At 46.6% G+C, this 15,107-nt stretch overlaps 1 protein-coding gene across 2 annotated transcripts in view; it reads right to left on the bottom strand.

The window, feature by feature from the left end:
- Positions 1 to 1,054: 1,054 nt before the first annotated feature.
- BFSP1 (beaded filament structural protein 1) overlaps positions 1,055 to 15,107 on the bottom strand; it is a 38,861-nt gene continuing 24,808 nt past the window's right edge. For both annotated transcript variants that reach the window (XM_078056897.1, XM_036120510.2), the window contains 3 exons: positions 6,604 to 6,824; positions 4,272 to 4,357; positions 1,055 to 2,176 (listed from right to left, as the gene is read on the bottom strand). In XM_078056897.1, the coding sequence (XP_077913023.1) occupies positions 1,218 to 2,176; positions 4,272 to 4,357; positions 6,604 to 6,824 (1,266 nt within the window). In that variant the 3' untranslated portion in view covers positions 1,055 to 1,217. The remainder of the gene's footprint in view (positions 2,177 to 4,271; positions 4,358 to 6,603; positions 6,825 to 15,107) is intronic.

The raw sequence follows: 15,107 nt of genomic DNA, 5'->3' as shown, positions 1-15,107 counted from the left end.
TTAAAAAAAAAAAAATTGTAGTTTGAAGTAATTTGTTTCCTAGGATGTGACACAGTAAGTACCTGAATGCTCATGTGCATGTCTGTGTGCATATGTGCCCAAGAGAGTGTGTAAACACATGTATATTATGGTATAAATTACAGTCATTGAGAGCATTGATAAACCTGAGAAATCTCCCCTTATCAGCGCAGCTCCATAAACGCTGGTTGGACTCATCAATTAAGTAGCTCCTCCACAAGGAACTACGCAGTGACATTTGGTTCTGCTTTTTGAAACCTGACCTAGGATCGCAATTTCTGAGCTAGAACATTTTCAGTAACTCAGACACAAGGACACTGGAGACATAGGCTGGGGCAGCTGGTGCTGGTGCCCCCTTCGATCCTCACGGTCCTTTACCATTGCCAAGTATTTCCATGCTGGAGGTCCAAACGCCTGCACCCATACTTCTGTGCCTGTGGGTTTTCTCGGCCCCCAAAGTTAGTGCCCTGAGAGCAGCCCCCGCCCCCACTGGCTGACAGGAGTTGGTGGAAGGAGAGCCCAGCTCCCTCACCAACTCTGAGGCGTGTGTTCTACTCCATCTCCCAGGGTCCCTCGGGGTGACTGAGCTCCACATGCCCACAGCACTAACTGATCTGGTAGCGCTCACGTCTTGTAGGCTGCCTTGCCGTCCCCATCTCCCTCTTGCACTCCCCTCCTGGCGCTTCCTGGGATCACACCCCAAAGAAACTACATTCGAATCCTTGCTTCAGGATCAGCTCCTCGGCGAACCTGAACTAAGATGCCTTTCATCATGTCCCTCCAACAAAACACTCATGCACCTGAGCACGTGTTTGTGGCTTGAAATGCAATAAAAAGCCACCAGTGCATCAACAAGCATGCTTCTGTGTGAAGTCCAGACACTCCCTGATTCTCTAATGCGTCTCTCAGTGACCCAGGATGAAAAGCCTCTTTCCTTAAAGGAGCAGGGTTTGATGGCCCCTTGAACACGGCATCCCTGTCCTGAGCATGGCTGACCCACCTACACTCCCAAGGCCCCTGTTAATTAGACAAAGGGTGTGCGAGCAAAGAAAACTTTTTTAATTAAGGCTTCATTGGCAATGTCAGAAGGGTCTAATCCAAACAAGGAACCCTCACTCTTTTATCCTGTGTTCTAAAATATCAAAGCACTTCCCCTACAGTGGCCCCAAAGACATTGTCTCCCATTAAGCCCAGGAGTGTTAAGAGCTCTTCTCTCCCAATTTCTTCTTGTTTGCCTTTGTCTTCCCAATCACGGTCTCCACAAGGACAGCTGTTTCCTCATATGTCTGAATGCTCTCAGTTGTTATCTTCTCAATGGACTCCATCACTTCCACCTTCTCATATGCCAAAGTCCTGGGGGGGCTTCTCTCCTGCGAGCTGCTACTCCTTGCCCCATGCCTCTCCAATCCACCCGGACCGACTCCAGGCCTTTGAGACTGGGGTGGAGATGGTGGTCCCTCCGGACCAGGTGGGACCACAGGACAGGGCCTCCTGGACGCCTCATCCTCCTTCTGGTCCTCCCGTTTCTCCCCAGGCCCTTTCAATCCTTTGGCACTAATCTCGTTCTCCTTGTCGGCAACATGCTGGTCGGGTGGGTGTTCACCTTCTTTACCCTGAAGATCGCCCTGTCCATTCTCCAGCGGGGGCCCGGGCTGCTCAGGAGAGGGCTCCACAGGGCTGTCACGATGCAGAGAGTCATCCTCAATGGAAATAACCACTCCACCTTTGGCTGGGATGGAGGATGAATAGAACCCAGGGTCCACATAACTGGCATCCCCGGAGACCAGCACGTACCGCCCTTTGGTGAAGAGGTCAGCTGGGGGTTCGGGTTCTTTGGGGCTTTTCACTTTATCCTTGACCTTCTTGAATAGTTTCCCAAAGGCTTTGCTTATCTTCCCTCCATCTGGCACGTCCTCTGGAGCCACTTCTGTGGTTGGGGGACTAGCTTCATCACCTTGTAATTCAAGCTTAGACTCGCCTTCTTCTTTAGGAACCACCTGCACCGGCTTTGTGTCTTCTGGACCTTGCAGGGATATGTCTTCCAGACTTTCGTCAACTTTGTCTTTAGCTATGATCTCCTTTTTCCTTGGAATGTTCTTGGGGAGACCTTTTTGTCTTGGTTTTGCTGTTGTTATATTCTGCACAGCCCTAGTGAGATCTAAAAAAAAGGGGGGGGGAGGCAGGGAGGGAGCATAAGTCAAGTTTGTCAATGAAAGAGGGAAAAAACGTATTTGTTGAAAAATAGGCTGCCTTGGAGACCAATGCCTAGCACTGGGTAGAGCTTACCATACACAGGGCAAGATGCCTGGATCTGACCCATAGCATCCATGACCCACTTAAGGTCCCACCTCTGTGACCAGCTGTGTGACTTTGGACAGGTTGCTTGACCCCTCTGAGCTTGGAAAGGGAAGGGAAGGTGCTGCCTGTATGGACTCTCACAGTTCCCATTACACTGGGTACAACTTACTGAAACGTTCTACAGCAATAACACTTGGTGTCCCCACCCCAGCCATGACGAATACTAGTCAATGGAACTCATTATACAGAGTCGTCCTCGCCGTGGACTTTTCCAAAGGAAAGACAGCAGAGCTGCCTGGGTCTCCAGTGTGTTCTGAATGGCTTCGGGCACGGGAATCAAACTGATCTCCCTTGCTCCATATGCATCGCAAGCTAAATAAATACAAATACCCCTCGAGCGGCATCCCCTTCCTCCTGGGCAAAAGAGGAGGCAATTATTAAATTCAGAAATAACAGGAATCTTGGGCCACCTGGGTGGCTCAGTCGGTTAAGCAACCGGCTCTTGGTTTTGGCTCAGGTAATGATTTCAGGGTCATGGGATCAAGCCCTGCATCAGGCTCAGCACTCAGCGCGGAGTTGGCTTGAGAATTCTCTCTCTCTCTGCCCGTCCCCTCCCTCCTTCTCTCTCTTTCTAAAATAAATCTTAGAAAGAAAGAGAGAGAGAGAACGAGAGAGAGAGAGAGAGAGAAAGAAAAGAAAGAAAGAAAGAAAGAAAGAAAGAAAGAAAGAAAGAAAGAAAGAAAGAGAAAGAAAGAAAAGAAAGAAAAGAAAGAAAAGAAAGAAAGAAAGAAAAGAACAGGAATCCCCTGTTCCCAAGGCCATCTTCATTTCTTTAGACTAGCCAAAAGGAAAAATGGCACATTCAAGAAAGCATACACAATCTCACCTCACCTCATCCATGAGGCTTTTCAACCTAACCTGCATGCTGATTTTTTTTTTTAACTTTTTCATCTCAAAGGTCTTCTCCATACCCTACCTCCATTAACCAGAGGACTGACAGACAAAGCAAAGGCATCCAGCATGGGGTGACTCAGAGCACTGAGTGAACAGGGAATGGCAGAAATGAGCCGTGAAGCCATAAGGGAGGAAGAGACATGTCAAAGAAGCCTGCTGGGGGCGGGTATGGGGGCAGGGGGTGCCTGCAGGAACTGCTATGGAATTTCAGGGCCCAGCGCAAGAGGAAAAGGCAGGGTCCCTGTTCAAAATCATTAAGAATTTCAAGACAGGGACAGCGGAGCACTAAGCCAAGTGTGCGTACAGGGCCCTGGGTGTAGCTGCATGCTTCTAGACCCAGCCCGGGGACGGCTGCCCTTTCCAACACATTCTAACACGGAAACCCCATTTCTACAAACCCCTCTGAGCTTTCTGAGGGACCTGGATTTGAAGGCATTATAGGTATGAGCAATCAATAGCACCATCTTCTCTTCTCCCAAAACACTGTGTTTGTTCAGCAGTGGGGAGATTTTGCTGTGAGGTAACATCTCACAAGTGCATGAAACCATCCCCAGAGGACCAAACGTTGACGACAGAAGCCATGCTTGCCAACCAAGCTAGTTCTGCTCAGGGTTGAATGGAAGAGAAATGAGTAGTAATTGAGCATCTACTCTGCCCCAGACACTGGATTAAGCATTTTTGCACAGCAGAGCTCATTTCATTTGCTGAAGCGAACACTGAATTATACTTTCTCCCCAGTGAAATGCTTCAAGTCTGAGGATGCCATTCCCAAGGTGGTCCATCCCCCGCAACTGATTTTTCTCCTTGTCAACTTTCTGGCTCAGTCACTCAGCACCTGTGGGAGTATATCAGAGATGGAGAGAAGACCTCACATAAAACATTAAATTTCCAGATGGATCAGAAGGAAGCACGAATGCTAAGTTCAGGAAGAAAGCTGTTTGATTTTCTTTCCTGCTTTTCCATGATGGAAAACAGCAGAAGCCAGGGTTGAGGAGCATTACCTTTCCCACCAAGCTGAGAACTGAGAGAGGTTCCATGGCTTGGGGTGAACAGGGTGACAGGAGTTTCAATGAAGGCAGAGTTCAGCCTGGAGAAAGAACCAGAAAGACGATGGTCACCATCTTTAATTCATCAAACCAAACAGATAGTCGGGGTAAGAGTGACTCTCTAATGTGAGCAAAAATGAGGAAAGCTTTCTCTAGATCAGACTATTCGTGAACCACATATATACTTACACACTAGATGAGGATGGGAAGGATTCTTTGAGCTTAAGTCATAAACTATGAAACACACATATAGGAGAATTGTAAAATGGGAATTGCTTATAATCTAAAAATGCCATTTCTCTGTTGAACAGAGTTTTTGTTTTTGTTTTTTTAATAAAAGAGTAGCCAGCCCAGGGTGAAGTATTTAGGGCAACCAGGATATGATATCTCCAACTCCTTTTAAAAAAATAATATGCATTATATAAAGAGAGAAAAAAATTGATAAAGCAATGGAGATAAAATTGAAACAAGTGGTGAGTCTAAGAAAACAGTGCTCAGGGGTTCTGTGTTCTATGCTTACAACATTTCTATCAACTTGAAATTAGAACAAAATTAGAACTTATGAACAAACTAACAAAAGGGCTATCCGATGACCTTTTTGTGAAGCCTTGCCTCCAAAACAAAAATGTTCACACAGTCACTTAAGTGCCCGTTCAAGATTTATTTTCATGTGTGCAATAAGCATTCACTGTGACATAATATAATTTAGGATTGTGCAACAATCCATTGACCATAACTAGAGAAAGAAAAAGAAAATCTTGCTTTCTCTGCTAAACCTTTGAGCACTTGCAACCAAGATACAGCGTCCAGAGTGAAGGAAAGAACTGCTCCTGGTGGAGTAATACTGGGTGCTTCTCTTTTAATTCAGTCTAAATCCCCCAAGTCCGCAAGACTGAATCAAAGAATCACAACTTAATAGACAGTGAAAGTCCTTCTATGAGGTAATTTCTACGAGTCCCCAAACTGCTCTCTGAATGATATCTACAGATACGGACATGGACACAGACACAGATATAGATGATGTCGGCGCAGATCTACAGAATATAGATGCAGACAGAGAGAGAGATGTACATGTACCTGACACAGGTGTGCAAGCAGATGACGTCGGTGCAGGTGTAAGTGTGCACACACTTGAGGACGATGTAGATCTAGATGACATAGGTATAGATGAAGAATAGGGGTAGGTAGAGGTAGATGAAGATGTAGATGGCATGGATGTAGGTGTACATGGTATAGAAGTCGATGATGTAGATGTAGGCATAGATGATATAAATGATGTAGATAATGTAGCTGTAGGTGTGGATGATGTAGGTGTAGATGATATAGATATAAGTAATGTAGATGTAGGTGTAAGGATAGGTGTAGGTGTAGGTGAAGGTGATGTTGGCATAGGTGCAGATGATATAGAAGTAGAGGATGTAGATAATGTAGCTTTAAGTGTAGATGGACATGTTCATGTGGATGATATGGATGTAAGTGTAGGTGTCAGTACATACAGATCATGTAGAGTGATGATGAAGACTGTAGGTGTAGATGATACAGACAGAGAGAGAGATTGAGATAGGGGTCGGGAATATGGGATAGGGATAGGAGATAGAGGTAGGGAACAGGGAATAGAGACAGGGATGGGGTAGGGGGTAGGGGATAGGGATTAGAGGTGGGGCTAGGGACAGGGGATGGGGATAGGGAAAGAGATAATTTCCCAGCTATCCTGAAGTTAATGGAGCTCAAGTCACAGCTCCATTATGATCAAGACCACCCAGTGAATCGACAGCCATACTACTGACCCAACCAGGTGATAAAAACGATAGCAGCAGCAGTAACAACACCAACACCTCTGAGCAGGTGTTGAGTGCCAGGCACTGTGCCAGGCACCTCACCTGCAGCATCTCATTAAATACTCCTGGTCATCCTACCGGCTAACGCATTTATGTCCCCAGAGGCTTGTGGAGCCAAAAGCAAGCTTCTCCGTGAGGTCTTTTGTGACCACCCTTCTTAAAATTTCAAACACTCCCACCATTGCCCCCTGGCCATGCCCTCTCTCCTGTCACCATTTACTCCATGGTGCTTGGCCTCTGTTCCAAAGTCATCCATCAGCTGCCTCCCCAACTAGGATTCCAGCTCCACAAGGCCATGGAGTTGTGTTGCCTCCCCTGCCCCGTCCCCACCACCTGGAACCGTGCCTGGCACACAGGAAGCACTCCACGAGGACCCATGGAAGAAGCAAGTGGCCAGGACAGGGAGAGGGGCACAGTCTCGGGGGGGGGGGGGCTGTCTGCGACCACACCTGTTGCCTTCATTCTCAAGGATCCGATGGTACCGCTCCAGCTCGTTCTTCAGTGTCTGCTGGGCGACCACCAGCTGCCGGCAGTCATAGGAAGACTTCTCCAGGCTCCTCTCGGCCTCCTCAATCTCCTTCCGCAGGGTTTCGATCTGTTCATTATAGAGCTGAATCTCGTCATCGTAACACTCATGGGCATCTTTAATAGCTTGTTCCAGGGCCGAGGTCTGTGGGCAAAGACACAGCTGTGAGGAAAGCCATCCTGCCTCTTCCTAAGACACAGGCTTGACCAGGAGAACCTGGGCTCAGGTACCCCGTTTTGTTTGCTTTGCTCCTTTGCTTCTCCACCAGTTTTGTTGTTGGCAATGAATTACTTTGGAATCCTGGAGCCAGAAAGGAACCTGGACACTAGCTAGCCCCAGCCCCCTCTGAAATCCGCCCTTAACAGAGTCTTCCCCAAAGAGAGTCTGAGGATGGAAAGCCCAGAAAATAAAAAGATAACTGCTGTCCCTGGAATAAAATGTATAATTTGAATAAAGTATATTATTCATATTCTGAGTTAGCATAAATCTGACAGCCAAAAAATAGAAGCACACATACTAAATAGATAAGATGCTATTTTTGCTAAAGTAATGAAGTGGGGGGGGGGGCTGTTTCTTGTTCTTATTTAATCACTATGACACTTTACTTTTGTCCTGATTTCTGACTAGTAGAGCTATATGTTTGGGTAGCTGAAGTGTGCGTGTGCACTTGTGTACACATAAAACAACCTCAGGGTTACACTATTTACATACTAATGCAGGGCTAGTCAAAATTAAGGTAGGACAATAGAAATCTGACAGAATATAAGGTGGACTTCTATTCACTTTAAGAGCTTCTAACACTGCACAAAGAGCCATGTGTGTACTTATTTACAAGCTTAGTATTTATGTAGTCATGACGCTTTTGTGATCTCATTTTCCGAAGTAGGAAAGAATTCACCACGCATTATCAGTCCTCAAAACAAAATGAAACAAACAGACCAAAAAACCACTTCTACCTACAACAGCACATCCCAAAATTCAATGCGAACCACCCGAGGATGTTGTTAAGCTGCAGATACAGACTCAGCGGGTTCTACAATCCTAACCACTTCCCACATGATGCTAAGGGCACTGGTCTATGGACCACACCAGGAGTCATGGGGGGGCTGCACTGGTATCTGAGTTCAACGTCATGTATGTCTGCTACAAGGCATTTCATGCATGCAGCTGAATGTGCATACTGGACAATCTGGAGGATGAAATTCCTACGACACCTGATTCCTCACTTTACATACAGATGTGGCCTTGGAACAGTGAAGTTTCCTAAGTGATGACACTTGAAAACTTAGCTTACAATGGTTTTGGGGAATGTGTCTATTGTATCAAGAAGGAAGGAAGGAAAAAAGAAGGAACAAAGGAAGGAGGGGAGAAAGAAAGGAAGGAAGGAAGGAGGGCAGGAGGGAGGGGAGGGAGATGGGAAGGAAGGAAGGAAGGAAAGAAGGGGTACATATACTCCATACTTGGGGAAGTCGTTTGCCAGCCCATGTCATCCCCCTTGTCTGAGGCCTGTGCCATCTCACTCATAGAGGGGTCCCAACAGTAGTGTGATCTCACTCTTCTGACCAGAGCTACAGAACCAGGGCCAGACACAGACTGGCCTATCACATGCTTCCTCTCTGGGGAATTTGTAAAAGGATCTCAGAAATAGCAGTGAGCTGGTGGCAGGTTCACAGAACCCTGGGGCCGCCATCTTTCATAACGTGCATGGAGAAGTTAAGAAAAGCAACTCTTCAGAGAGGCAGAGAAATGAAGCCAAAGGGCAAAGACAAACAGAGATGAGAGAGTTTGTGGGAGAGAAGGGAGACAGAGAGTGAGCAGTTAGCTGCCTCAGATCCAAGTTCCTGGTTCCTGCCCCATACCCTGCTCTCAAATTCCATAAACTACCTTTTATATCCTGTTCCTTTGCGGGGGGGTGGGGGGGGTGGAGGGGGTGGATAGTATCTTTACAGTGGAGAAACCCGGCAGACACCACCTTAACCAAGTGATCCAAGTTACATCACCGGCAGGAAGACATGCCCACATGATGCTCCCCTGATGAGAAGCACCCAGAAGGACACTCACTTCTGTGCGTTCCAGCCAGGAACACACAGCCTCAGCCTAATCCTGAAAAAAACATCTGGGAGCCCAAAAGGAGGGACATTCCCAAAATAGCAGGCCATCAAGGTCATGAAAGACAAAGAAAGGCAGGAACTATCCCACATTGGGGTAGACTAAGGAGACACAACACCTAAATGCAAGTAGGATCCACAGGAAAAAATGTGGGTAATTTGTGAAATCGTTGTCAAGTCTATTACAAGGATGGTATCATCGCTAGTTTCCTGGTTTCAATCACTACACTGTGGTTATTAATTAAGGAGCTAACATTTGGGGAACCTGGGTGAAGAGTATGCAAGAAACCCATGTGCTATTTTTTGCACTTTTGAGAAGTCTAAAATTATTTCAAAATAGAATTAAAGTGCACCCTTTCCTGTTTAAGCTTGTTTGACTGGGTTTCTGTTCCTCCTGAAAAAACGATTGTTTTAAATTCAAACAGTTATCTGTCATGTCGAATACCAAGGCCTCCCACTAATTCCTGGTGCAGCCGCATGTTCTGACCTATACCAGTGTTCACACACTCTAGGAAAGGCTTCCAAGAAATAAGGACTCTAAAAGACCCTTTTGAGGCTCAAATCTCAGAGACAAGAAGCCATCCAGGAATGGAAGAATCCTGAAGTCAGACAGACATTCCTTTTCTATGAAGAGGTCCTGAGCACAAGCCTGGGGGATGCTGGCCGCACTGGGCAGCAGGGAGGGTGCCTCTGATCAAAGCTTACCTTCCTCCCCTGGATACAGGAAAGAGCCCGTGCCCACAGCACCCAGACTTTAAAAGTACGCATATTCCACAAACAAATATCGAGGGGGGAAAAAAGAGATAACAGGGAACCTATAGGATAAAAGAGACTTAAAAGACGCAGAAACCAATTATAACGTGTGGACCTTATTTGGATCGCAATCCAAGTAAACGCTAAAGAATGAAATTGTGGGAAAGACTCCCCATTGGCTGATTCCATTTATATGACAATCTGGAAAAGACAAAGCCAGTGGCTGCCGGGGGTTGGGAGTGAGGTGGGGCAGGGGCTGCCCACGATGCACAGCTCCCCGGGAATTTCAGGGCGAGGGCACTATCCTGTCTTGACTGTGGGTGTGGGTACAGTGCTGCATGCACTTGCCATGCAGATGTAACATGTACCGAAAAGGGTGCATTGGCTGTACGCAGACAGCACCTCAGTTAATGATGAGACAATCAGAGATCTGATCCCCGACTGGACATCTGGTGATGCTAAAGAAGTACTGTTAATTATTTAAAGGTGGGTTCATGGACCCACGTTCTATAAAAGGAGCCCTCATCTTTTCGAGAGATCTGTTCAAATACGGCTGGATCAGATGATTTGGTGTCAGGGATTCCTTCAGAATTACATGGGGGTGTGTGGGGGTGTAGGAGATATAAGAGGGACCATGTGTTGGGGGATGGGGATCTGGGGGCTCATGAGACTGTTTTCTCATTTTTACGTATGTTTGAAGTGTTCCAAAATAGAGTGAAAGCAAAGATTATGTGTAAAGTGAGTCTACTGCCCCCTTTGGGTCTGGGTTCCCCAGCCCAGGGCGGGAATAATGGTTTGTGCGGGCAAGTTCTCACATGCAGCAACTCCTCAGCCTCAGGACCACCTCATGGGGGTGGGGCGATTATGACTCCGCTTTGCAGATGAGGAAACAGACACGTGGGCAAAGTGACCTGCCAATCAATACAGGATTCAGAGCCACCTATGCAGGGTCTGAGACCCTTCCTGAAACCATGGGCCCTCCTGCGTCAGCCTCTTCCCAGCTGCAGGAGAGCAGGACACACACGCACACACACACACACACACACACACTCTCTCTCTCTCTCTCTCCCCGGGCCCTTGGAAAACCCCCAATTCCCACATATCAACAGGCAAGCATCACCAGCATGTTCTCACTGAAGACCTAGGGGACACAGCGTGACCCCCACACAGACTTCTCCCTCCCTGAGCACAAACACTTGGCAAATTTTTAAACGGTAAGTAGGATAGCAACGCATTGTCACAAACTAGGACATTAGAAACTAGAAACTTCCAACCTTCCAGGGCAAGTATGATTTTTTTTTTGTATCTCATGAGTCAGTGGTGTGCTGGTGGGAGTTGCTGGGTGGTTGGTTGGTGGCTGTCCTCTGATGGAATCTGCGGGAGGAATGCCTGCCCTGGGAGGAGGCTCTGGGGATGTAAGGTGTCTTCCAATCTCTGACGGGCACTGGTGCTCTGCCTGATTCTGCCTGCGTCCACCAAGAATCCACAGTGTCCAGCGAAGTGCTGAATGAGTTTATAAAACTGGATTTACATCTATGTCAATGTGGTTTTTGCAGCTCAATAATTTAAACTATTCATCAGGGAGCACCTGGGTGGCTCAGTCGGTTAAGCATCTGCCTTCGGCTCAGGTCATGATCCCAGGGTCCTGGGTTCGAGTTCCGCATCAGGCTCCTTGTTCTGCGGAGAGCCTGCTTCTCCCTCTAACCCTCTCCCCTCTCGTGCTGTTTCTCTCTCTCTCTCTCTAATAAATAAATAAATAAAATCTTTTTTTAAAAATAAAATAAACTATTCATCAAAAGGAGAAATGTTCAAGAAAAATATTAAGAGCCCCACTTTCATCAGCTTAAAGGGGGCCAAAGAGATGTCTCTGCATGAACAAACCTGGCACCAGCTTCACTACCTGAGAATGAGATGTGGCCCCTCCTCCTAGGAGCCGAGAGGCCAGGGTGGGAGGTGACTCGCTCATAGAGACATGCCCAGGGCATCACGAAGCACATGGAGACCCTCGGATGCTGGAGGATGTCAGAGAAGGCCAGTCCTAGGTACCAAAGAAGAGAAGGTTCTTCTGGAAAGAGGAGAAGTGATGAGCCAAGGGGCAGGTGCCAGAAATCACGGGAGGGTCAAGAGAGGAAGAGAAGTGAGAGTAGCCCACTCACATCTCTGGGTTTCTTGGAGGGGAGCAGCCTCACAGAAACTGGAGAGAGAGGTGGGTAGAAGGGGTGGGCCGTGCCGCAACTTGACCTTCATCCTGAGCAAGGGTGACTGCTATGTTTCTCCTTGGACCGTTGACACCCTTCTGAGATCAGCTGCAGGCGGGAGCCACACCATGCGCTGCTCAGTACTCCCTGAACCTCATCTGGAGCTTGGCGATCAAGGCTGAATGAAGGAGTCAGTATTCGAGCACAGCTGTGGGGTCTGCTTCTGCACAGCAGGGGTCCACAGGGACCCAGGACAGTGCCTAGCAGTGAGCCCCCATCCAGAGCGGTGACCTCCTGCTTCAGTCCTCTTAGGCCCCCGGATGCCTTAGGCCCCCGGATGCCTTTGGGTCCAAGGTCGTTTGTAAAAAGGAAACGGGTTCCTTTTTCTCCACATCCTCGCCAACACGTGTTGTTTCTTGTGTTTTTGATTTTAGCCATTCTGACAGGTGTGAGGTGACATCTCACTGTGGTTTTGATTTACATCTCCCTGCTGATCAGTGATGTTGTGCTCAACATCATCTGTTTGGTCTACAAAGAGTAGACCTTCACCAGTGTTCAAACACTTTTCATCTGTCGGTCTCCTGTATGTCTTCTTTGGAGAAATCTCTATTCAGGTCCTCTGCCCATTTTTAATTGGATTAGTTGTTTTTTGGTGTTGAGTTGTGTCAGTTCTTTATCTATTTTGGATATTAACCCATCATCAGACACATCATTTGCAACTATTCGGTAGGTGAATGGATAAAAATGAATGGAATATTACTGTCATAAAAAAAGAATGAAATCTTGCCATTTGCAACAACAGGGATGGAGCTAGAGAGTATAATATTAAGTGAAATAAGTCAGTCAGAGAAAAACAAATACCATAAGATTTCCCTCATGGAATTCAAGAAACAAAAGAAATGAACGAACAAAGGAAAAAAAAAACCAGACAAAGAAAACAGACTCTTAACTATAGACAACAAACTGATGGTTATCAGAGGGGCGGTGGGGGGGGAGGGGTAATGGGTAAAACAGATAAAGGGGATTAAGAGTACACTTGTCTTGATGGGCACTGATGCACAGAATTGTTGCATCATTACACTGTACTCGTGAAGTTAACATCTGCTGTATATTAATTATACTTCAATTTTAAAAGAGGGAAAAAAATTTTTTAAAAGGAAATGGAAGAAATCAAGTATTCTTCACTGATTACATGCTCTTACCAAAATCTACCACTAGATGGTGCTAGGCAACTTTAATGAGAAGTGATAACCAGGGAGGTCTACTCCTTCCAAGTAATACAGGACCTTTTTCACTTTCCTGTCACAGAAACTCTCAGTCAATGTGATTAGGGAGCCAGAAGTGCCTGTCCCTTTTCTTCCACCTCTAGGAAGTGCCATCCCAGTGGTTTCATGCATGGGCTGTGTTGGGCTTCAAAGAAGGGGCTGCCAGCTCTAATGGAGGATGCTATTCCTTCTACCCTGTGGACTAGGGTTCTCAAACTTGAGTCTGCACAACCACCCGGAGGGCTTGTTAAAACAGAGATTGCTGGGCCCCATCCCAAAGTTCCTGACTCAACAGGTCTGGGATGAGCTTGTGAATGTGCATGTCTGACAAGTTCCCAGGTGATGCTGATGCTGCTTGCTGGTTTAGGGACCTCACCCTGAGGACCATGCTAAGGAGGATTCTGGAAGCATCAGATGCTCTAACCAGAGGCAGAACCAGATGCAGTGGTTCTGCCAGGTTGGAGCCCTCAGGCTGCAAGGAGTTCTCCCTCTCCCACCCTCCTCACTTGTCCCCAGTCATAGCATTGGCCCTACTGAGGGGCTAAGCCACCAAATCTACCTTGGAGACCCTCAACTCGGCTACTCCATTGAGAAGCCTCTAAAACCTTTCAAAATCAGCAAAAAAGCCAGCCATGAGCATCTCCTGAATATGCTATGGAAGGAAGGCCCAAGCCAGGGACTCAGGTGGACCGGATGTAGAACATTCTACCCAACCTGGAGCCCACCCTTATACCAGTGTTCTCAAAGTTCCTGGATCAGAAGCATCATCACCTGGAAACTCAGAAATGCACATTCTTGGGCCACACCCCAGAACTACTGAGTCAGAACCTCTTGGGTGGGCCCAGCCATATCTGTGTTTTAATAAGAGCTAATTAGGCAGACTTCTGGTACCCATGACCTTTGCCCCTTAGCTTTATGCCCATGAATGTTATGTTACACAGCAAAAGGGACTCTGCAGATGTGATTAAGGTTCTTAATCAGTTGACCTTCAAAAATAGGGAGATTATTATAGATTATTCCTGATCATATGAGCCCTTAAAAGCAGAAGTCAGAGAGATTAGATGCATGAGAAAAATTCTATGCACTGTTGCTGGATTTGAGGATGGAGGGGGGCCATGTGCCAAGAGACGTGGGCGGCCTCTAAGAACAACTCCTGGCCGACAGACAGCAAAGAACTGGGGTCCCCCATCCTACCTGCACACAGAGTTGACTCTTGCCAACAACATGAATGAGACTGGAAGATCCTCTACCGAGAGCCTCCACATAAGAAGGTCGGCCAACACCTTTATATCAGCCTTGTGAGACCCAGAGCAGAAAAAAACAACCAAGCCTGCCCAGACTTCTAACCCTGGAAGTGTGGGATAAAGGACTCCTGTTTCAAGCCCTTGCATGTATCGAAATTCACTAGAGCAGCGAGAGAAAACTAATACAACTTGTGTTTCATTAGCTCCACTGCTAGATTTATTTAATATAAGCACATAGATTATGATATAGAAAATGACTGGTAATATTCTAATAACTGTCTCAATAGAATTGGTTTCCTTTTAATTATACATACTTTATTTTTATTCTATGCCCTTAACATTGTTCTGAGAAGTGGTCCATGGGCTTCACCAGGTGGCTGGGGGGTGGTGGGTCATGGCACAGAAAAAGAGAGGACCCCCAATTTAGAGAGACAACAACATCAGAGCAAGACCAGTAAGTCTTTCTGCAGCAGCTATGGGTGGGGACAGGCAGCCAAGCAGACAGACTGATTTCATAGTCTCCGAAACTAGGTTAATCCATGATGAAAGGTCTTACTTTTACATTCAACAAATACATATATGTACATAGAGACAGAAACATTTATGCCCTAGAATTGGAACTTACCACGTCAGGCTGGGCTCTTTCATTTTCTCAGTATCTAGGGCAGGGTTTTCAACTTTGTTGCCACGGCCACAGGAAGAGCCACATTTTACATCACAAACCACAGACATCACACAAATGTGTGTGTGTGTGTGTGTGTGTGCATCTGAACAAATATATATATTTAAATATGCAAACATATATATTTAAAACACGGTTTTCACAAAACAAATCCCACCATTACTAGCCATGCACTCG

Source organism: Halichoerus grypus, chromosome 10, assembly GCF_964656455.1.
Source record: "Halichoerus grypus chromosome 10, mHalGry1.hap1.1, whole genome shotgun sequence".
NCBI classification, from domain to species: Eukaryota; Metazoa; Chordata; class Mammalia; order Carnivora; family Phocidae; genus Halichoerus; species Halichoerus grypus.
The sequence above is the reverse complement of the archived record's forward strand: the minus strand, read 5'-3'. Positions and strand labels throughout refer to the sequence as shown.